Source organism: Staurois parvus, unplaced genomic scaffold (genome assembly GCF_062004578.1).
Source record: "Staurois parvus isolate SC_StPar_1 unplaced genomic scaffold, SC_StPar_1.0 ptg000282l, whole genome shotgun sequence".
NCBI classification, from domain to species: domain Eukaryota; kingdom Metazoa; phylum Chordata; class Amphibia; order Anura; family Ranidae; genus Staurois; species Staurois parvus.
In genome coordinates, this window is record NW_028318078.1 from 529,196 (window position 1) to 554,037 (window position 24,842).

Here is a 24,842-nt window from a genome sequence, read left to right on the forward strand (position 1 = left end):
TCGCACGATGCCCGGTAACGTCATCGCGCACATGCTGCGCTCCACGGTGCGTTCCAAGTCTAGGTGCCAGACCTCTTCCATCTTGCTGGCCACTCATGCCTGACACTGACAGACCATCATCCTGGACTGCACACCATGCAGTTCACCGTGGCTCAAACCCCATTGATGGATATGGAAGTGCCTTTTTTTTAATCTATCCTCCTGTAAGTTGCTGCCATGTGCAATAAATCAAGTTTTTTACAGTCCTCTCTTAGAGGCGCCTTTCTCCTTTCTTTTTTTATATGAGTATACAATTTGAACTTGTGATTTGATCTCATTAGCTTCATTATAATACTAGTGAATAGCATTCTTCTCTCCCTGGGGTCTTAGCATGTACAATTGCCTAGTGATTGACAGCTGTGAATATCAGTACAATAAAATGGCCAATAATAAATGACACGCATCTCATATGTTAACTCTTGGCAATTTACTGCAAATAGCTTTAGATTCCAGTTACAATCTCCTTTTAAGAGCCCATTCAAGTTATTATGGTGCACCAACGCACCTATGTGAATGTACACACTTACATGCATTGAGGCAGCCTGTTCATTTTGAAAGAGCTATCAGCGCATCTCAGCGCACAAAAATGCAACGCACACAAATATAAATACATACATAGATGTAAATAGTTTTGGGGAAAGTTTAGCAAAACTGAAGTGGACAGAACCTCTGACAGCTGTGCATAGCAACCAGTCAGCTTCTACCTTTCATTTTCAAAGCCAAATTGAGCAAGCTGAAGCTTGAAGCTGACTGGTTGCCATGCACAGCTGTTCCAGATTCTGTCTGTTCCCATTCTGATTAATTTCCCCCTCTAGCCCTGGTTCACACTGGATCCAACTTTGAAATCGTGCGACTTCACTTGAAGTCATACGATTTCAAAGTCGGATGGTAGTGCGACTTCATAGACATCTGTGCAACTTCATGCACAGATGTCTATGCAAGTCGCACCCCAAAATGGAAAAAGCAGTGCAGGAACTACTTTTCTAATCTGTATAACTCCAACTTTGTTGGAGTCGCACGATTAAAATGGTTCCATTGAAGAACATTGGATGGGATTTGTCATAAGATTTAAACGGTCAAATCGAATGACAATTCGCATCATTGTGAAAAGGGCGGAAAGTTTGTCCATCTGTTTGTTGTACACTATGGTGCAGGATTTTACTTACTGTACACGTGAACCGGAATGCCTTTTAAAATGAAAGACAATGCACATTTTTCTGTGTGTTAATGTGCTTTGTGGTAAATTTCAAATGATTCCACTTAAAGCTTGTATCTTTTTAGTATTTGGTATTTAATGCCAGTCTTTGTAAAGCGCTTTAACCAGTTGCTATAGTCCCATATATACCGTATATTCCATCATCAATCCCCAATACTGCTTACTTAAGTTGCATAATATAGAAGGCAATGCAATGATAATGTACAAAGTAAAGTGACCGACAGCAGCCAATCAAATGTGAATTTGCGGTTATTCCAATAGAAGCAGATAATTTGATTGGTTTCTGTGGATTTGATTGATTAGCTGATAGCATCTAGTTTATTTGGTATTTAAAAATTACAGTTTACATACAAACCTACGACTTTTGGTAAAAACTAGTTGTATTAAGAAAACAGAACATATTGTGTAGCACGGCAAACACACATCTGGCATGAAAACATCAAAGGTGAATATACAAACAAACCAAAAGTCATATACAACAATATTTTGGATAGATCATTCCAATACACAAAAAAAAAGGAGTGCAATGCCCTGGATTAAAATGATATCAAACCCATTAATGTTATCTACAGTAATTAATATTCTAGACAAAACCATCAGCAACTTTAATGTACAATGTGATACCCAACAGAAACACAGGCTTTACATGCTCAAATTAAAAAATAAACGCAAAGCACTTGTAAGGCAAAAAAACAAAACAAAAACAAAAACCCACAACACTGTCAATGGTAAGGCATCATATAGGGCATACTGAACAGGCCTCCTTATTTCTGTCCATCCTGCAGATGGTACACAGAAATTCGGGTAGGGAACATGAGAGGTAAGCCAGCAGATCAGGAAAGGGACTGCACCACAGACAAAAAAAAAAAAAGAGTAGCAGGTAGACGAGCCAGTAACATGCAAGGTGCAGGACAATCCTCTCTTCTGAGGTTACAAGCTCAACCTGTCAGTAGAAAAGTTCAATAAAAATCTCGACTGCCATTACCGTCCTAAAAATGCTAGTTGCCTGGCTGTCTGACTTTCTAGCGACAAGAAAATGCTGAAGCCAGAGGATGATTATGACAACTGGGGAACCAGCATTTTCTGATGCAGATAAGCAACTGTAGTCCCCATGTTTGTCCCATGACAGGATATCGGTTTGCTATTTAAGGCACTTGTGCAATATCGATATATTCCTGCTCTTACACTACACACATCTGTATTTTTCCTCAGAGAACCTTGTTTCTTGACCCATTTTTAGATATTTTCAGATTTGTTCTGTAAAGCTTCATTTGCACATATAATCGTATTTTAAGTACATCTGCACAAAGGGTCCAATTTACACCTTTGCATTTTTTTTTCTATTTGTTGTATCATACATGTGTTACCGTTCACCCCTATGAAAGATGAACTTGCTGCAAGCTGAATCAAAAATGCCACAAATATAATATTAAAAACCAAACAAAAAAGCAACTGCACAACTGTGCTTAAGGCCTTGTCCACATGGGTATACTGTAGTGTATGCTCTGTGATGGCCATATTTGCCCACGGAGGGATGCACAGCTGTTCTGTGCATCCCTGTGCAGGCAGTCCCATTCACTTCAGTTACGACACCGCTGCTGCCCCCAATTTGACAGTTGTGTGGGTGCACAGCCCTGATCACACACTGGGGCTGATTTATTAAAACTGGAGAGTGCAAAGTCTGGTGTAGCTCTGCATAAAAACCAGAATCAGCTTCCAGGTTTATTTTTCCAAAGCCTAATTGAACAAGCTTTACCGGAGGTTCACATCTAAGCGTTTTCCGCAGCGTTTTGCAGAAATGCACTACAGTCCATTTAACATGATTTCCTATGGGACAGGTTCACATCTCCACGTTTTCACCCAATGCGGTTTTTTTTAAAGTGTCAGGGACTTTTTTGAACACAAAAAGTTGTGTTTTTGGTTCCATAGACTTCAATGGAAACATTGCAGAAAAAGCATGTAGTGCATTTTTGCCACATTTTAAATCTGCCTAGCAACAATAAAAAAAAAAACATTGCAAAACCCATCAAAAACATGGCAAAAACGCAAAGCAGAAACGGGTCAAATGGTTTCTGTGAACCTAGACTTAGATGGAAGCTGATTGGCAACCATGCACAGTAAATCAACCCCACTGTCTGTGTTTGGGCCTGTGCACCCGCACGGCTGTCAAATTGAGAGTAACGGCTGTGTCCGTTCAGTCACTGCATCCCAAAGACATGAATGGCACTGCCTGCATGGTAATGCACGGAACATATGTGCACCCCCGTGCGGGCAAACACAGCCCTGGTAAATGTGAGCTAACAGTCAGCTTTGTTTTTTGGTCCATAAATAAACAGTTCCTAAATGTCCAGCCATAATTTTTTTTATAGGAAGGATTAGAATCTCTGTTATTTTACTAACTGGGACTCTAAGTAATTAAGGAAAGATCTGCCACATGAACAGAGACAGAAATTCGAACACCTTTTAATACAGTTGGGGAAGATCCGTTATTATTGCTGTCTGTGACCCTAGATTTTTCTTCACTTTTTATCTGGTAAAATGGTTGTCACCAGGACAGGAGTAAGAGCGCTCTAATGAAGCCCCAAATAAAAAGTTAAAACCCAAGAGGGGTTCCTCGCTGTCAAAAACTAAAACATTTTGGCTGAACACTTTAATGTTGAAATCCAGATACAATGGTTTTTTTTGTATAGAGTGGGGAAGGGTCAGAATCTCTGCCAGGTTTTTATTACTACCTGTGTCACCATTAAAGTAGATATCAGAAATGAAAATGTACGCCTGTTAATATCCCCGGGAGGTAGACCAACGGTGCTCCAAAGCTGGCAGTGTCTTCCTGGCATTATAAACAGTATAAGGTGAAGAGGCGGCAGCTCATTCTCCCGATAAAAGTACTTTATTCATAAAGGATACAGTGTGCAAATTACAGCAGCTTATGTGTTTCGGTAAAAAAAAAAAAAAACCTTGTTCATAGCTAGAAGGGATTTTTTAGCGAAACGCATTAGCTGCTGTAATTTGCACACTGTACCCTTTATGAATAAGGCTCCATGTACACTGCAGCTGATAAACTGACGTTCAGGAGCTTTTCTGCGTTTTTTTTCAGCAGCCCCTGAACTCTCCCTAAAGTTTTCCTATGTGTCCATGTACACATCATCGTTTACAGGCAGTTGAGTTTACAGTAGTTTTTTTGAATGCACCAAACCTGCGTTCAGGAGTAGATTTTATCAACGTTTCAAACGCCAAACACTTGTAAACGCAGCTAACCGTGTTTATAAGCGTTTGGAAATTTTGTTTTAACTCTTCCATTTCCAGATGCTGTCCAGAACCTTTTTTTATCATGAAAAATGCATGCAAAGCGTTTTTCCGGTACTCAAATGGACCTGGTACACCATACTTTGAGGTTTTAACACGTATAAACGTGGCTAACCGCTTTTCTAAGCGTTTGCATTTGGAAATTTTTTTTAACTCTTCCATTTCCAGATGCTGTCCAGAACCTTTTTTCATTATGAAAAATGCAAGCAAAGCGTTTTCCCGGTACTCAAATGGACCTGGTACATCATACTTTGAGGTTTCGCATGAAAGAAAATACGTTAGACAATGCTGCAATAATTTCTGCACAGAAATGAGCTGGAACACATCTAAACACCACAAAAAAAGAAAAAGACAGCTAATCTCAACACATACTGCTTTCTCTGCTTCTGCTCTCTCTATTTCTCTCAAAATGTCTGAAATAGTTAATTTTTTACTGTTTTTCAGTGCATTCTGGGCATTTTGGAAGTTCTCCTGAGGTTATCTTTAAAAAATGCTTCTAAACGCAAACACTCATAAACGAGGTATGCAAACGCAGCTAAACAGACGTTTTTTAACCTATGTTTTCCAGCAGTCAGTTCCCATCGTTCAGAAGTGTCCGGTGTACATGGAGCCTTAAGTACTTTTATCAGGACAATGAGTTGCCGGCTCTTCGTCTTTTACTCTTATTAAGTAGATATCCCGTCACTTCCTGGTTCGTGACAAGCAGGCAATAAAAAGCTGACAGAAGTTCAAACTCTTTTCTAACCCTCTAAATAACTAAAAGGAAAAAAAAAAGCTTGGGCAGGAGTTGGGCTTTAAAGGAAAGCTGTATAGAGAGAAAGGATGCCATTTCCGAAAATACTATGCATGCTTTCTGGTCACTGAACCTGAACCAGTATGCAGTAAGTGACCTCAGTACCTGATCTGCATTACAGTGCTGAGTCAGCAACACAGAAAATACCTGAGCTATTGGATCAGTTTCAAAAGGTAAAATATCAGCAATGGCAGCCCAATGTATATGCTTTAATAAAGGATTCCTTTAAAGTGACAGTGTCAGTTTAACAAAACATTAGAGAACTCATTGATAAAACAAAGTGTGGATACCTACAGGGGCCACAGCTTTCAGTGCCCCCCATTCAAGATTGCTCTGATCAGCTAAAGGTCCAACACTTCTTGTCTACTACTGTCAGAGCCTGCCTGTTCCTTCCAACCAATTACATTCCCAATGGCCCATCAGTATGAAGGGCTGCCTGACTGGTCAATAGGAAAGTGTGGGCAGCAGGAGGGATGGAGGGCAAGCTTCATAACAACCAGGAGTGTCAGAATCTGACTGATCACAAATTCCTGGCATTTGAGGGCACTAAAATCTACAGCATCTATGTGCATGGACATCTGGATGCAAGTCAGCAGCATTTATTTTTTCTTTGATTGTTTTTCTTTGGTTGTTAAAGTGACTAAATCACTATGTCTTGCAAGGCAGAATAACACAGAGAATATATCCTCTTTGCACACATGAATACTCTTCCCTTGGAAGGGTTCAAGGCCTAATATTTAAATTAAACACCCCAGATATGCAACAGTCTCAGCACCCTAAATCAATGCACAGGGCAATGATGTGCAGTCTTTTATATCAACCAATCACACATCAGTCTAGTGAAGGACAGACAGTGATTGCAATGGGTTGCTACACATGGGGGTTGAGTTACAAAAATGTGCAAAATATGGTGCAACTATGGATAGAAAGCATTCCATTTTTTGTCAAAACTTATTTGTACTAGTTGAAGTGAGAAGCTGATTGGCTACCATGCACAGCTGCACTAGATTTTGCACTCTCCAGTTTTAGTAAATCAACCCCTAAGCTTCTTCCACTTTAATAAGGCCTTCTTTTTTTGTATAATACGTAGTGCATTTCAAGTATGTAACACAAACATCCCTGCTTTTAGTAGATGATTGCTGAATCCTCCAAGTAGGATATTAAGATATTTCTGATGTGGCGTCCAAACCCAAGGGCAGAATACCCAAATACCTTTTTGGCAGTACCAGGAGACTTTATCTCTGAAATAAAACAAAAAGAAGTCAACTTGTTACAAAGATCCTAAATGCAAGCAGTTATGTTCATAACCATGTTCTGCATATTTGGTCTAGCCCATAAAGAAAAGAAGTTAATAAATTGGGCAACAACTAAAGACACAGAACTACTGAAAACTGATCTTTGCCAAGTTGCCAAACATTCATTTTTTCGGAAGTTTTGTTATGGATTGGCCAGCAGAAGCCGGAGTCTGTGCACCGGTGTCTCTCATCAAGTTAATTGGGAGAGGAAGTAGAGCGTAGCGCATTGTTATCAGACAAAAAACACTGAATAATAAACTATAGGGAAATGCCAAGTGGAAAAGAAAAAATAGATAATAAGCTAATAAATAGATTTCTAAGAAGAATATTTTAAAAGAAAAGGTTATATTTTATATGTCTAGCGGGAAAGATGAGACGTGTTGGTGAAGCATGCCCTTATTAACGTCTTCACGCCGAGTGTACACAAATATGTGGCCTCTCGATGGCTGGGCCTTGATGCCGAGCGGCTGCATATTAGCGTTCCATTTGCAAACAAACATGTGCTGAAAGCGCGCCCTGTGCGCTGCCAGCACGTGTTGGCGTCCCACGGAGAGGTCCCGATCTCTCCTTGCGATCGGGACCTTTCCGATCATCCTCTTACTTTAGATTATAAGCTCCACGAGCAGGGCCCTCATATTCCCTCTGTACTGAAATGTGTTGTAATTGTACGGTCTGCCTTATATTGTAAAGCGCTGCGCAAACTGCTGGCGCTACATAAATCCTGTATATTAATAATAATGTGACATCCAATCATGGTGGTCACGTGTCCCTAACCCCCCCCCGGCATTAGAAACCCCTTAAAGAGCGGGAAGGGGTTCATTTCAGATTTCAAAACTAAGGTGTTCCACAAAAGACAATGACATAAAAATGTTAAGGTGGTCAAATGGCTTAAGGTTTTTTACCTTCATGGACAGGGAGGGGAAGATCGCGCAGTGACTGCAGCAGTGGGAACATGTAACATGTTCCACCCTAAAAATGGGTGGAACATGTAACATGTCCCAAAGGTGAACTTATCCCTTAAGACTGCTGAAAAAAAGAGACTAAATGTGGTTGGTTGCTGTAGGGAAATACAGTTCAGACTAAAGACACTTTTGATAGGTAAGACATTGACTGTTCAGTAAGACCATGTGCCTGCCACATAAAAAGATTTTTAGTTTTTTTGACCTAACTAACAAACCTTTTTATTGTCCGTAAGTAAGAATATGGTGATAGCTTGAATACCTGTTTTAAAGGAGACAGAGAGACTGGCATTGCCAAGGCCATTGATGGCAGCTCCCACAATTCATGGCATATTCCTTTAAAAAGTCATTGTATTACATAATTTTATTTTCTGCAGTGTACTTTTTTTTTTTTAATCCCTTTCAAACCACACCACAAAACCCATACTTTCCATATATTATACTGATAGAAGCTAACAAACTTGGAACAGCTGGATGTACAAATTGATGAATTACTCTATTTTTAGGTTGTAAATATGGTATAAACCAGAAGTTCCGGATGTATGGCTGAACCTAGGACTATGAAGTAATAGTTTACTTATTTCTGCTTACTTTCTATAAACTACACCTGTCATGAGATGGACTGTGGCCCTGGACCTGCAAAGCACCCTGTGGTGCCACATTCTACCTATAGTCAGCCAGCCCACCATTCTGTTATTTGGCTTAATTAAGAATTCAAGGGAAAAAAAAATGTTCACGTGCAGTGGGGTTGTACCAGCACTGCATTGGTTAACTACTTGGTTTTTTGTCTAGGGGTGAGGAGAATGGAGATATACTTACCTAATCCGCCAGTACTCCCAGCGCAAAAACGGTCCCTGCCGCCCATGCACTAGCAGTCTTGTGAATGGACTGTCCCCGACGTCATCGCGCCCACTGACCGGCTCTAGACTTTGCAATGTACAGCGCTGAGTGAACTGTTGGCGCTATATAAATACTGTATAATAATAATAATAGACTTGAGGACAGCAGGAACCGGCCACCGCTGGACACGGGCGGAGCGCGGTTTTCGACTGAAGGATCGGGTAAGTGTAGCCTTTTGGTGCACCCCTAGACAAAACGAGCAGTTAACCCATGCAGTGCGGTCACAGCTCCACTGCACTGGAGGAAAAAACATTTTCATGAAGTTTTGCTTCAAGGCTCCTAAAATGCTATTCAATTACTGCTTTTCAGAAAGTCAGCATTTGCTCAGAACTAAGCATTATCACCCACATGTGGCAATGCCCTGGCCTAGCAATGAGTTGGTCAGTCACTGAGCACTGCATTGTGGGAAGGAATGTGCACAATTGCCCTTATCCGGAAACTTGTGTTCTCCTGGAGGCTACCACAGTAAATCAGAGTTGTAGGCAAGCACACTAAAGATGTGGAGCTGGGGGGTACTTGATATGCAGTTGTGAGCAGTGGTGTATTTAGGTTTTGTGCTGCCATAGTCAACACAAAAATCGGCGCCCCCCTCCCCCGCAGAGAGAGCCTGACATTGACCAACAACACCTGAGAGAGCCTTCCACTACCATTGCCCCCCATACACCATTTCCCATGGCCAGAGAGTGAAAGACACTCACCTTCACAGCTCTGGACGTTCCCGGGAACGAGAGTTGGGCTGTGCATACACCGTCATGAAACCCGCAACCTCTCTTGGAACCCACCAGGTTCCCATGCCGCCTGTTTCCCTTCTTCCGAGGGGCAGTGCTGCCCCCCCCTGAAAAATGACAACTGAACTGCATCAAAGGGACGATGGATGGGGCAATGTACAGTCAAATCTTGGGTGAGAACTTTCTTCCCTCAGCCAGGGCATTGAAAATGGGTTGTGGATGGGTGTTTCAGCATGACAATGACCCAAAACACACGGCCAAAGCAACAAAGGAGTGGCTCAAGAAGAAGCACATTAAGGTCCTGGAGTGGCCTAGCCAGTCTCCATACCTTAATCCGATTGAAAATCTGTAGAGGGAGCTGAAGGTTCGAGTTGCCAAACGTCAGCCACTAAACCTTAATGACGTGGAGAGGATCTGCCAAGAGGAGTGGGCAAAAATCCCTCCTGAGATGTGTGCAAAGGCGATCAGAAGTGGAAGGTGTCCTCCCTCCCCTCCTGTAGACTTTTGGGACACATGACAGGTCCCAGAAGACTACAGGACCATTCACGAAGCGCAGCGCTACTCGCGCATGCACAGTGGGTACCCGGCTGTGAAGCCGCAAGCGATCACAGCCGAGTGCCCACACTGAAGATACCGGCCTCCTGGAATACAGGACGTCCAGTGAAACGAGCTGCAGGGGACACACAGCGGGACCGAGGGACAGGTAAGTGGCTGTTTTTTAAAAGTCAGCAGCTACAGTTTTTGTAGCTGCTGACTTTTATTTTTTGATAGGTTGAGTGGAACTCCGCTTTAATGACTTGGAGAGGATCTGCCAAGAGGAGTGGGCCAAAATCCCTCCTGATATGTGTGCAAACCTGGTGGCCAACTACAGGAAACGTCTGACCTCTGTGATTGCTAACAAGGGATTTGCCACCAAGTACTAAGTCATGTTTCGTGAAGGGGATCAAATACTTATTTTCCTCATGAACATGCAAATCAGTGCATAATTTGCTAGACATGCATTTCTTTTGAATTTTTTGTTGCTATTCTGTCTCTCAGGGTTACATTACACCTACCATTCGATTTTTAGACTGATCATTTCTTTGTGAGTGGGCAAACACTCAAAATCAGCAGGGGATCAAATACTTATTTCCTTCACTGTACATGTCAAAGTGCAACAGTATTGTCCCCTAGATCAGCCTTTCTTATCCTTTTCAACCCTTGAAATAACTTTCCAATCTCAAGGAACCCTTGTTAAAATTTACTATATCTAAAACTCATGATACTTTAGTATGATGGTCTGTGGAAAGAATCCTCCTTACACTGGTGGGCATTGGAAAGAATTCCCCTTACAGATACCTAAATTCCCACTGACACCATTGATCTTTTTATCTGAAAGCCAGAATTTTCTCATTTGCTCGGAACCCCTAGCAACCTCTGGAGGAACTCTGGTTGAGAAATATTGCCCTAGATATTAGCAGATATATTACGAGAAAAAAAAAATACAGGGGATGCCAAATTTCACAAATCTACAAGCTTTCCTGCTTCTCTGAGCTGCTGTTAGTCACCCCGATAAAGGGAAAGGGTGGTAGGTACTAGATCTGTAAGGAAGAATCCAACAAGAATTGATATATAATTCTATTCTGAGAGTTTAACAGCTCTTTCCCTGTAAAGTTGTCCCTAGTGAATGAAGCAAAGTATTTATAAATTACCAGCAATGGTCACCTACCTGAGTTATTGTAATACATTAAAAAGGCCAATCCAGCGGCCACACTGAAGCATGCCAGGAAGAAGACAGGCCCTGTGAACAGAGGCACATAAACACGGTTTTATTATATCACTGTATATTTAAGCTATACGTACAGTGCTTTCCTGCCATAAAATTACCATCTGAGCATGTTCCCTGTCACTAATTACTAACCTCGGTCATTGAGGATAATTTTCTCCTGGTCTGGACAGATTTCTACAGGATCGGAGATATCTGGAAAATTTAAAAAGTACTTTTGAAAGAGATATATTGGTAACTTTAAGAATCTATTAAAAAATTCTCGACATGCCCCAATAAGGCAGTGATAGCTCAGTAGGAGGAAGGAAGTGATAGCTCTGTTCAGTAAGGGGAAGGAAGCGATAGCTCTGTTCAGTAGGAGGAAGGAAGCGATAGCTCTGTTCAGTAGGAGGAAGGTAGCGATATCTCTGTTCAGTAGGAGGAAGGTAGCGATGGCTCTGTTCAGTAGGAGGAAGGTAGCCATGGCTCTGCTCAGTAAGGGGAAGGAAGCGATGGCTCTGTTCAGTAGGAGGAAGGATGGGACGGCTCTGTTCAGTAAGGGGAAGGAAGCGACGGCTCTGTTCAGTAGGGGGAAGGAAGAGACGGCTCTGTTCAGTAAGGGGAAAGAAGCGACAGCTCTGTGCAGTAAGGGGAAGGAAGCGACAGCTCTGTGCAGTAAGGGGAAGGAAGCGACAGCTCTGTGCAGTAAGGGGAAGGAAGCGACAGCTCTGTGCAGTAAGGGGAAGGAAGCGACAGCTCTGTGCAGTAAGGGGAAGGAAGCGACAGCTCTGTGCAGTAAGGGGAAGGAAGCGATAGATCTGTGCAGTAAGGGGAAGGAAGCGATAGCTCTGTGCAGTAAGGGGAAGGAAGCGATAGCTCTGTTCAGTAGGGGGAAGGCTCTGTTCAGTAAGGGGAAGGAAGCGACGGCTCTGTTCAGTAGGGGGAAGGAAGAGACGGCTCTGTTCAGTAAGGGGAAAGAAGCGACAGCTCTGTGCAGTAAGGGGAAGGAAGCGACAGCTCTGTGCAGTAAGGGGAAGGAAGCGACAGCTCTGTGCAGTAAGGGGAAGGAAGCGACAGCTCTGTGCAGTAAGGGGAAGGAAGCGATAGATCTGTGCAGTAAGGGGAAGGAAGCGACAGCTCTGTGCAGTAAGGGGAAGGAAGCGACAGCTCTGTGCAGTAGGGGGAAGGCTCTGTTCAGTAAGGGGAAGGAAGCGACGGCTCTGTTCAGTAGGGGGAAGGAAGAGACGGCTCTGTTCAGTAAGGGGAAAGAAGCGACGGCTCTGTGCAGTAAGGGGAAGGAAGCGACAGCTCTGTGCAGTAAGGGGAAGGAAGCGACAGCTCTGTGCAGTAAGGGGAAGGAAGCGACAGCTCTGTGCAGTAAGGGGAAGGAAGCGATAGCTCTGTGCAGTAAGGGGAAGGAAGCGATAGCTCTGTTCAGTAGGGGGAAGGCTCTGTTCAGTAAGGGGAAGGAAGCGACGGCTCTGTTCAGTAGGGGGAAGGAAGAGACGGCTCTGTTCAGTAAGGGGAAAGAAGCGACAGCTCTGTGCAGTAAGGGGAAGGAAGCGACAGCTCTGTGCAGTAAGGGGAAGGAAGCGACAGCTCTGTGCAGTAAGGGGAAGGAAGCGACAGCTCTGTGCAGTAAGGGGAAGGAAGCGACAGCTCTGTGCAGTAAGGGGAAGGAAGCGACAGCTCTGTGCAGTAAGGGGAAGGAAGCGATAGCTCTGTTCAGTAGGGGGAAGGCTCTGTTCAGTAAGGGGAAGGAAGCGATAGCTCTGTTCAGTACGGGAAAGATGGCGATAGCTCTGTTCAGTACGGGAAAGGTGGCGATAGCTCTGTTCAGTACGGGAAAGGTGGCGATAGCTCTGTTCAGTACGGGAAAGGTGGCGATAGCTCTGTTCAGTACGGGAAAGGTGGCGATAGCTCTGTTCAGTACGGGAAAGGTGGCGATAGCTCTGTTCAGTACGGGAAAGGTGGCGATAGCTCTGTTCAGTACGGGAAAGGTGGCGATAGCTCTGTTCAGTACGGGAAAGGTGGCGATAGCTCTGTTCAGTACGGGAAAGGTGGCGATAGCTCTGTTCAGTACGGGAAAGGTGGCGATAGCTCTGTTCAGTACGGGAAAGGTGGCGATAGCTCTGTTCAGTACGGGAAAGGTGGCGATAGCTCTGTTCAGTACGGGAAAGGTGGCGATAGCTCTGTTCAGTACGGGAAAGGTGGCGATAGCTCTGTTCAGTACGGGAAAGGTGGCGATAGCTCTGTTCAGTACGGGAAAGGTGGCGATAGCTCTGTTCAGTACGGGAAAGGTGGCGATAGCTCTGTTCAGTACGGGAAAGGTGGCGATAGCTCTGTTCAGTACGGGAAAGGTGGCGATAGCTCTGTTCAGTACGGGAAAGGTGGCGATAGCTCTGTTCAGTACGGGAAAGGTGGCGATAGCTCTGTTCAGTACGGGAAAGGTGGCGATAGCTCTGTTCAGTACGGGAAAGGTGGCGATAGCTCTGTTCAGTACGGGAAAGGTGGCGATAGCTCTGTTCAGTACGGGAAAGGTGGCGATAGCTCTGTTCAGTACGGGAAAGGTGGCGATAGCTCTGTTCAGTACGGGAAAGGTGGCGATAGCTCTGTTCAGTACGGGAAAGGTGGCGATAGCTCTGTTCAGTACGGGAAAGGTGGCGATAGCTCTGTTCAGTACGGGAAAGGTGGCGATAGCTCTGTTCAGTACGGGAAAGGTGGCGATAGCTCTGTTCAGTACGGGAAAGGTGGCGATAGCTCTGTTCAGTACGGGAAAGGTGGCGATAGCTCTGTTCAGTACGGGAAAGGTGGCGATAGCTCTGTTCAGTACGGGAAAGGTGGCGATAGCTCTGTTCAGTACGGGAAAGGTGGCGATAGCTCTGTTCAGTACGGGAAAGGTGGCGATAGCTCTGTTCAGTACGGGAAAGGTGGCGATAGCTCTGTTCAGTACGGGAAAGGTGGCGATAGCTCTGTTCAGTACGGGAAAGGTGGCGATAGCTCTGTTCAGTACGGGAAAGGTGGCGATAGCTCTGTTCAGTACGGGAAAGGTGGCGATAGCTCTGTTCAGTACGGGAAAGGTGGCGATAGCTCTGTTCAGTACGGGAAAGGTGGCGATAGCTCTGTTCAGTACGGGAAAGGTGGCGATAGCTCTGTTCAGTACGGGAAAGGTGGCGATAGCTCTGTTCAGTACGGGAAAGGTGGCGATAGCTCTGTTCAGTACGGGAAAGGTGGCGATAGCTCTGTTCAGTACGGGAAAGGTGGCGATAGCTCTGTTCAGTACGGGAAAGGTGGCGATAGCTCTGTTCAGTACGGGAAAGGTGGCGATAGCTCTGTTCAGTACGGGAAAGGTGGCGATAGCTCTGTTCAGTACGGGAAAGGTGGCGATAGCTCTGTTCAGTACGGGAAAGGTGGCGATAGCTCTGTTCAGTACGGGAAAGGTGGCGATAGCTCTGTTCAGTACGGGAAAGGTGGCGATAGCTCTGTTCAGTACGGGAAAGGTGGCGATAGCTCTGTTCAGTACGGGAAAGGTGGCGATAGCTCTGTTCAGTACGGGAAAGGTGGCGATAGCTCTGTTCAGTACGGGAAAGGTGGCGATAGCTCTGTTCAGTACGGGAAAGGTGGCGATAGCTCTGTTCAGTACGGGAAAGGTGGCGATAGCTCTGTTCAGTACGGGAAAGGTGGCGATAGCTCTGTTCAGTACGGGAAAGGTGGCGATAGCTCTGTTCAGTACGGGAAAGGTGGCGATAGCTCTGTTCAGTACGGGAAAGGTGGCGATAGCTCTGTTCAGTACGGGAAAGGTGGCGATAGCTCTGTTCAGTACGGGAAAGGTGGCGATAGCTCTGTTCAGTACGGGAAAGGTGGCGATAGCTCTGTTCAGTACGGGAAAGGTGGCGATAGCTCTGTTCAGTACGGGAAAGGTGGCGATAGCTCTGTTCAGTACGGGAAAGGTGGCCATAGCTCTGTTCAGTACGGGAAAGATGGCCATAGCTCTGTTCAGTACGGGAAAGATGGCCATAGCTCTGTTCAGTACGGGAAAGATGGCCATAGCTCTGTTCAGTACGGGAAAGATGGCCATAGCTCTGTTCAGTACGGGAAAGATGGCCATAGCTCTGTTCAGTACGGGAAAGATGGCCATAGCTCTGTTCAGTACGGGAAAGATGGCCATAGCTCTGTTCAGTACGGGAAAGATGGCCATAGCTCTGTTCAGTACGGGAAAGATGGCCATAGCTCTGTTCAGTACGGGAAAGATGGCCATAGCTCTGTTCAGTACGGGAAAGATGGCCATAGCTCTGTTCAGTACGGGAAAGATGGCCATAGCTCTGTTCAGTACGGGAAAGATGGCCATAGCTCTGTTCAGTACGGGAAAGATGGCCATAGCTCTGTTCAGTACGGGAAAGATGGCCATAGCTCTGTTCAGTACGGGAAAGATGGCGATAGCTCTGTTCAGTACGGGAAAGATGGCGATAGCTCTGTTCAGTACGGGAAAGATGGCGATAGCTCTGTTCAGTACGGGAAAGATGGCGATAGCTCTGTTCAGTAGGAGGAAGACAATGATCGCTCCGTTTAGTATAGGAAAGACAGCAATAGCTCGGGTCAGTAGGAGGAAGGAAGCGGTAGCTCTGCAAACTTTAATGTAAAATGTCAGGTGTCCCCAAGCACTGTCTTTTGATAAATTGTCTACTATCCACCTTATTAACTAAAAAAAAAAAAAAAAAAATCACAGTGCTTCCAGATATGTGGCACACATGCATCAACATCCCCCTGCCATTCTACAATGTAGTGCCCAGTGGCCAATCAGCAGACCCTAGTTGTGTCACGAGGGGCAAGTGATGTGCATAATAGTGTGCAAGAAGATATAAATCTGCCAAATGTTTTAGAGATTAGGACTGTGGGCATGAGTGGGGACAGTGAGGTGAAAGCAGGGTAAGAATGAAAGAAGATGTGTACTACATATAAGGGGGAGCTATTTTTATGACAGATCAATGGCTCCTGCTGCTATCGATCTGCCAGTAAGGAGGGACAGAGCTGGGAGAGCTGGTGCTCTCATGCACAGCATTGGATCGTGATGGGGCTCAGGTAAAAATAAGGGGGGCTGGGGGGACCCCAGGCCGAGGTTTTTTACCTTAATGCAAAGAATGCATGAAGGTAAAAAAACCCCAAGGCTTTACAAGCACTTTAATTTTAACACATACACACATTACTGCTTAGTATAACCCTTCTTTCACACTTCCTTGCTTGTTTACAAAGACCTAGAAGTCATTCTTAAAGTTCTGACCACACACACAGACATCCTCAAAAAACTTACTCAGGTTGCTTCTACTTGGCAATGAGGCATAAACCGTGTCTGCATTGTTCTGTAGAGCCCTGTAGAACTCCTGACATTCTCGTTCCCCTTTTTTCTGGAGATGCTTCAAGAGGTCAACCAGCCGAGTGCGCAGAGGAGTTTTCAGACTCCTAAACTGTAAATAAGAACACTAAGATTTGCCATACAGTTATTCATAGGTATACTGTCCTTTTGCTATTGGCAATGCCGACGCCTTATAGTTTTCTATTAAAGATGAAAAGATGTTTTTAACCACTTCAAGTCCGGACACTTTCACCCCCTTCCTGTCCAGGCCAATTTTCAGCGCTGTCACACTTTGAATGACAAGTGCGCGGTCATGCAACATTGTACCCATATGAATTTTTTTGAGACAGATAAAACTTTATTTTGGTGGTATTTATTCACCACTGGGATTTTTATTTTTTTTGCTATATAAATGAAAAAGTCCAAACATTTTGAAAAATAACATTTTGCAAATAAATAATCTTTTTTCATAAATCTTTTCAAAATGTATTCAGGTATCTTTTTAGTAAAAATAAATAACCCAAATTAGTTTATAACCAAAAAGTATAAATTTTTAAATCTTTTTGTTTACATTTTTATTTTATTATTTATATTTTTTTTAATTTTTATTTTACATGCCTTCACCCTAGCAGTACAGTGTGACCATAGTGACACTGCTTGTGGGGGGTGATGAAGATTTTTTTTTTTTTTTACACCGATTGCTTTTACACCCATAAAAGGCTGTAAAAGCAATCATTTCTCCTTCTCTCTGTCTGCATTCTTGCAGCCATTGAGAAATACTGTGCGAGCTGTGATTGATCACAGCTTGTCACATGGTACAAGGCTGTTGTGAATAGCCTTGTACCATGTGACCTCTGTGATCATTCACAGATTTCCCACGTAATAAGCAATGATGTCAGAAGTGACATCTTGCTTACTACTCTTCATGTGATCACTGATTGGTCAATCAGTGATCACATGATTGGAACCTCGCACAGAGGTCACGTACAACGTTCATTGTTCCTCTGTGTCCGGAGGACACAGCGAGCACCGGATTGCGGTGCTGCGCGCTCCCAGGGAGCGCACACAAGCAGGGACGCAGGAGGACATTTAAAAACGGCCACCCGCCCCTGCACTGCTCCTGTCCGGCTGTTTATATACATGGGCCGGACGGGAAGTGGTTAAACTAAGCAACAATATATTGATCATATAGTTATAAAGACACTAAGGGTAAATATCACTCCAAGTGATGATATATAAATGCCTAGTTATCAGAACGCAAGGTTATAATTTACAGTAAAGCTGGCCTTGATCAGTGTATAGGCTCCCCTCACTCGACAAAAGGTGAATATTTGATTGACTTTTGTGGAAAGTGGCTGATCAGTGTGTTCTGACAGTATGCACATTACACAGCTCCCTGCCGGAGCCCACGATGGCACTAGTCTGAAATCACCTAAGTACTACTCCATTTCCAATCAGTTTTTCACCCCAATTCCTTTTTTCATTTGTTTAGTTGATATCAAGAAAAATATGGGATCAATAGCTAACTGCAAACAACGATAATGCCAAGTGTATGGTCTGCTTTACAGCTTCAAGGATGACACCTCTTCACATACTCAGCTACTACACTGGCATGTGCCCAGATCTTAGTAGAGCTCCTTCCAGCTCAAGGAGGAGAAAGAAACGCCAAAAAAAGGCAAACTTTTATTACTAAGAATTACCACAAAGTCAGCTCCTCCATACTGCTCTGAGATTGTCTGCTGCAGGTACAATATGGCACAGTGGCTTATTGTTTTCTTAAAATGACAATGACTTTAAAAACAAATTCCAGGAGGATATTTAATAATTAAGTGTTCTTGCAAGACCACTTATTGTTATCTCACAAATATATTCTTATAGCAAAATTTACCACGCTAACTCCTCCCACAGTTTTTACACTACAAAGACAACTAATATATCAAAATGCGCGGATTGTTGACGATTGGATTGCTATTACTTTGTGGAACGTTTTGCCGAATGGTTCACGAAATATCGCGGTTTTTGTGGTGCAATTTTCCCATAGGAATGAATAGAGCAACTTCAGTGGTAGATGACAAAGCGTGAAAGGAAAAATCAGGACATGATTTCTAAACTGCCATCACTCCCTCATTTTCAAGCCCACCTACACAAATCTTATATCAAAACGTTCAGCTATCCCTGCTGCCATTAAAAATATCCACGGCTAAGCCATAGTCCTGATTGTTTTCACAATATGACCATTTCTTTGCAACTCACGCCGCCCATTGACATTCATTGAATCTCCATTCCCAGCCACCTGAAATTTTAAGGGCGACTGTGCCTTCATTTTTAGTATTTCAGAGACATACTATGCATCAAAATGTAGGTCTGGGTCTTGTGATTCCAATATAAAGCTCTTTGCTGTGGGATTTATACTTTTAAAACTACAACCGTTTGAAGATGGCAACCGCCAGTGAAGTGAGAAAGTTGGAGCAGTTTGTTTATAAAAGCTCCTCTCAGCTTGCTGTGAGTGAGTGAGTTGCCATAGCAACCGAAGGTGAGTCAGCAGGCAGCAGAGTGACCAAAGCTAGACTTGTTAGCTGAAAAATAAAAGTTGGAATGCATTTCTCACTCTATCAGGCTTGCCATGTGCACTTTTTACATTTGATCAATCACTTGGTTAGGGTTGGATGCAAGAACACTTCACACAATTTCCCCAGAAATTGTAGATTTTCTAGTTACATTTGTTCAGCCTGGACCAATGTAACCATATACACTATATTGCCAAAAGTATTGGGACACTGCTCCAAATCATTGGATTCAGGTGTTCCGATGACCTCTATGACCGCAGGTGTATACAATCAAGCCCCTAGGCATGCAGACTGCTTCTACAAACATTAGTGAAATAATGGGTCACTCTTAGGAGCTCAGTGAATTCAAGCATGGTACCGTGATAGGTTACCACCTGTGTAATAAGTCCATCTGTGAAATTTCCTTGCTACTAAATATTCCACGGTGAACTGGTAGTGGTATTATAACAAAGTGGAAGCAACTGGGAACAACAGCAACTCAGGCATGAAGTGATAGGCCACGTAAAATGACAGAGCGGGGTCAGCGCATGCTGAAGTGCACAGTGCATAGAAGTCGCCAACTGTTTGCAGAGTCAATAGCTAAAGACCTCCAAACTTCATGTGGCCTTCAGATTAGCACAAGAACAGTGCGTAGAGAGCTTCATGGAATGGGTTTCCATGGCCAAGCAGCTGCATCCAATCCTTACATCACCAAGTGCAATGCAAAGCTTCGGATGTAGTGGTGTAAAGCACGCCGCCACCAGACTCTAGAGCAGTGGAGACGTGCATTTTGGAGTTATGAATCATGCTTCTCTGTCTGGCAATCTGATGAATGTGTCTAGGTTTGGTAGTTGCCAGGAGTACGGTACTTGCCTGACTGTGCCAAGTGTAAAGGAGAAAAAGAGATTTAATCTCCAACTACGGAAAGGTTTTTTCACATTGAGAGCTGTGAAAATGTGGAATGGACTCCCTTAAGAGTTGGTTCTGGCCAGCTCAGTGGATTGCTTTAAAAAAGGCCTGGATTCTTTCTTAGTTACACATAATATAATTGGATACTAACATTTATAGGTAAAGTTGATCCAGGGAATATCCGTTTGCCTCTCCGGGGATCAGGAAGGAATTAGATCATGCTTTACTGGGTTTTTTGCCTTCCTCTGGATCAACTATGGGTATAGGATTATAACTTTTTTTTTTTTTCAAATGGTTGAACTGGATGGACTTTTGTCTTTTTTCAGCCAGACTAACTATGTAAGTGTAAATTTTGGTGGAGGGGGGATTATGGTGTGGGGTTGTTTTTCAGGGGTTGGGCTTGGCTCCTTAGTTCCAGTGAAGGGAACTCTTAAGGTGTCAGCATACCAAGACATTTTGGACAATTTCATGCTCCCAACTTTGTGGGAAGAGTTTGGGGATGGCCCCTTCCTGTTAAAACAGGACTGCGCACCAGTGCACAACGCAAGGTCCATAAAGACATGGATGAGAGAGTTTGGGGTGGAGGAACTTGACTGGCCTGCACAGAGTCCTGACCTCAATCCGAATACCTTTGGGATGAATTAGAGCGGAGACTGTGAACCAGGCCTTCTCGTCCGACATCAGTGTCTGACCTCACAAATGTACTTCTGGAAGAATGGTCAAACACTCCCAAACCTTGTGGACAGCCTTCTCAGAAGAGTTGAAGCTTGGCCTGACCTCAACCTGAAAGAACACCTATGGGATGAATTAGAGTGGAGACTGCGAGCCAGGTCTTCTCGTGACGTTAGTGACTGACCTTACAAATGTGTTTCTGGAAGAATGGTCAACCATTCCCATAGACACACTCCTAAACCTTGTGGACAGCCTTCTCAGAAGAGTTGAAGCTGTTATAGCTGCAAATGGTGGGCCAACTCAATATTGAACCCTACAGACTAAGACTGGGATGCCATTAAAGTTCATATGTGTATAAAGGCAGGTGTCCCAATATTTTTGGCAATATAGTGTATATACGATACCCAGTCGATGCCCATGGAAGCTGCAAACCACTAAAATAGATACCACTACTCCAGTGACCTCCATTATTGTCTGGGTGCCATGCCGAGCAGCCGGCCTGATACATTGTTACCAAAGGAGGTTAGCTGCTCAGTACAGACGCCATTCTGAGAATGCTTTGGAGTTTATGAATAAATGCAAAGCGTTCTCTGATTGGCCAAGGTGGAGAGTGTGACATCACATGTCCACCTCTTTGAATCACAATCAAAATTTAAAAGCATTCTCAGAATGGCGTACATGCTGAGCAGGTAACCTCCTGTGTTCAAAATGTAGCAACACTGGAGAATGGTCCAAGCTGGACCGATGTAACTATGTATAAAATATCCATATCTGGAATTCGTCTATAGTGCCTAAGTAAGCTTTCTTTTTAAAACAGTTAAATACATTCCAGGTGCATAAAAAATGTGTGCAAAGTCATACCGTTTGTTTTCCTTAGCTTGCCAGCATTCTGCAGAGAAGATCTCTTATTTTGTAAAGTTAGCAGTGGTCTCTCTGCAGAGGACGGACATTTTCCTTGCTGAGACAGACCTATAGCTCTTTTCTGCAATTAGCAAAGCTTATTCTCCCTGTCAATTGGAAAGCTCTAACGCTGTCTTAGCAGTGGTTGTGTCGCACCTCTGCAGAGAGATCAGTGCTTTCACAGAGAACAAAGGTGCATCCTTGTAGCATGCTGGCAGAGATAGGCTTTACTACTCAGGCTGTGACTGTTATCTGAAGAAAAACTTTGCACACTTTTCGTTTTGAAGCTTAAATTGTAGTCTGCTATTTAAAAAAAAAAAGTTTGGCTTTTAAATTAGAGGATAATATCTCTGCATAAAAAAACCCCCCCAAAAAACAAAGATAAAAGAGGTAATATGTACCTTTTCAGCTTCCTTGTTTGACAGAACCTGAGGATAGACACGATTTAGCTGCAAAATAATCCTGTCCACAATTCGCTCAGTCAGTTGCCTGTTGCTCTTCAAATATGGTGTGTCCTGATGTAGCCGGTCAGAATATGAGGTGTCTGAAAGTAAACATAAAAAATTCGGTATTAGTAGTCCAGTATTCAAGGGTATTTTTATTGCAAAATGTGAATGAGCTGGAATTCTGAAATATGAATTGTATACAGGGGCATTTAAAGTGGTGGTAACACCATTTTATTTATATCTACAGGTAAGCCTATAATAAGGTATACCTGCAGGTAAAGTAGATATCTCCTAAACGTGCACCATTTAGGAGATATTTACTTTAGTAGCAGCTGGTGATGTGACCGGAGAATGCACACTGCGCTCGGCATGTCGTCCATTGAGAGAGCTGCGCCACGGCGTTGACTCCTGCATACATGCACGGGAATGACGTCATCATGGCTTGGCTATTCAAATGGCTGCAGCCTGCAAACCCGGAAGGAAGACCAAGCGAATATCGAAGCCCTGTCAGCGGTGATAATGACCGGCTGGAGGGCAAGTCAGTCATAATGTGCTAGTATGCGATACATACTAGCACATGACATTATCCTGCAGGGGCCCAAGTTGTTTTTTTTTTACAGTTTACTATTGCTTTAAAGCTGTCAAATGCACAGATTAAATACATATACAGTCATGCCCAAAAATATTCCTGCATTTGTGTCAGATAATGCACCACTTCACCCAGAAAATTGTTGCATTTACAAATCTTTAGGCATTCTCATGTTTATTTCTTTTGTTTGTATTGGTATGACACAAAAAAGTGGAGAAACAAAAAGCCAACTCTGACACATTCCACGCAAAACTCCAAAGATGGACTGGGCAAAATTATTGGCACCCTCAATTTAATATTTGGTAGCACACCCCTTGGAAAAAAAACTGAAATCAGTTTCTTCCTGTAACCATCAAGGAGTTTCTTACACCTCTCTACTGGAATTTTGGACCACTCTTCTTTCGCCAACTGCTCCATGTCTCTCTAATTGGAAGGGTTCCTTTTCCCAATTCCTGATTTGAGATCTCGCCACAGGTGCTCCATGGGATTGAGATCTGGACTCATTGCTGGCCAGTTCAGTGTTTTACAGCCATGACTATATTTCAAATGTCTTTCCTACCAAAAACATTTTTTATTCTGTTCATACAGGTTTGTAATCCAGGCACCCCCCTGTCAGACAGCATAGATCCGATCTCTGGCCTCAAGTTCTATTAACTTCTTCAATACCAGGTACTTTTACCCCCTTCCTGCTCAGGCCAATTTTCAGGTTTCAGCGCTCTCACACTTTCAATGACAATTGCGCAGTCATACAACATTGTACCCAAACTAAAATTTTATCATTTTCTTCACACAACTAGAGCTTTCTATTGGTGGTATTTAATCACCGCTGGGTTTTTAATTTTTGCTAAATTAACAAAAAGAAAATTTTGAAAAAAAAACACTTTTGTTTCTGTTATAAAAGTTTGCAAATAAATAATTGTTCTTCATAAATTTAGGCTAAGATGTATTCTGCTACATGTCTTTGGTGAAAATAACCCAAATTAGGATGTATTTTTTAGTTTGTAGGAAAGTTATAGAGTTCACAAACTATGGTATAGATCTGAAAATTGATCAATCCTGAAGTACTGACAGCCAATCTAATTTCTTGAGGTCCAAGAATGTCAGAACAGTACAGATATCCCCCAAATGACCCCTTTTTGCAAAGTAGACAGTCCGACGTACTTCATAAGAGGCATGGCGAGTTTTTTGAATTTGTATTTTTTTTGTCATAATTTTTCGGAAAAGGAAAAAATTAAAAAAATGTTCACTTTTTTTTTTTACATACTGTCACCAGTGCGGTACAGCGTCATCATATAACTGGAATGGCGGTGATCAGGGATAATTTTTAAAAATTTTTTTATTTATTTATTTTTTTCATATTTCACTATGACCAAAGTAGTACAATGTTAACATAGTAACATTGTAATACTTTGGGGGAAGTGATCAGCATTTTTTTTTTTTTTTTACACAAATTTGCTTATAGCAAAGAATTACTTTGCTATAAGCAAGCATTTACCTGAATGACATCGATTCATTCAGGTTTTTTTTTTTTTGTGCTTAGCGGTGATTTGGCCACAGCTAATCACATGACAAAAGCTGGGCTGTGATTGGCCCAGCTTGTGTTTGTGATCGCTGTGACCATTCACAGCTAGATACACTAGTATACAATGGATGGCATGAATGAAGCCATCCATTGTATACAACTGTCATGTGACCTGCTGTGATTGCTCTCAGGTCACATGGTACCGGCAAGGGGGCAGGTACTCAGATCTGTCATCAGCCGTGTCCGAGGTACATGGATGGTGACAGATCGCTCCGCTGCGCGGCTCTGCAGGCGCACAAACTGCACATGCCCAAAAGGACGCCATATGGCGTCCACCCGGAAAAGTGAGGGATTTTGCCGGCCTCCATTCGGCCATAGGCCGGGCGGGAAGAGGTTAAAGGACAACTGTGCCCAGATTATGGACACTGAAATATTTACATATTCTTAACAAGCAGTAAACAAGCTTTGAAACATGCCATCCTTGACCTCGCTAGCTGATTGTAACGTTGAGCAATTCCTTCTTAAAGGTCACAATAAAAACAATAAAGTCAGTTTATAACCGCTTAGAAACATCTGCTGTGTCTTTAGACTAGAAGGCTGCCAAGATTCTGCTAACATAGAAAATACCTGATATTTCAGCAGCTCTTTTGTGAACTTCTTGTGAAGATGAATTTCTCAACAAAATGTATAGCTACAGAGATAAACGGGGGCTTGTTTTAAAGAACTTTAAATCTTAACGAGGTTCTAAATGCGCAAGTTTTTTTTTTCACCTTAATGCATTCTCTCCATTGAGGTAAAAAAAAAACAAAAAACCTTCCACTGTCTTGCCTTCTTCCCCCTCCCTAAACACTTACTGTCACCGCTCTTGATCCAACGCTGTCACCACCGGCAGCTCCGCTCAGCCCTCCCCCCGCCCCCTCACCGGGAG

General features: G+C 43.3%; 1 protein-coding gene across 2 annotated transcripts in view; it reads right to left on the reverse strand.

Annotated features, from left to right (window-relative positions):
* Positions 1-447: 447 nt before the first annotated feature.
* CARD19 (caspase recruitment domain family member 19) overlaps positions 448-24,842 on the reverse strand; it is an 83,903-nt gene continuing 59,508 nt past the window's right edge. For both annotated transcript variants that reach the window (XM_089681842.1, XM_089681843.1), the window contains exons 2-6: positions 21,759-21,901; positions 16,289-16,442; positions 11,137-11,196; positions 10,945-11,016; positions 448-6,595 (exon numbers count right to left, since the gene is read on the reverse strand). In XM_089681842.1, the coding sequence (XP_089537968.1) occupies positions 6,480-6,595; positions 10,945-11,016; positions 11,137-11,196; positions 16,289-16,442; positions 21,759-21,901 (545 nt within the window). In that variant the 3' untranslated portion in view covers positions 448-6,479. The remainder of the gene's footprint in view (positions 6,596-10,944; positions 11,017-11,136; positions 11,197-16,288; positions 16,443-21,758; positions 21,902-24,842) is intronic.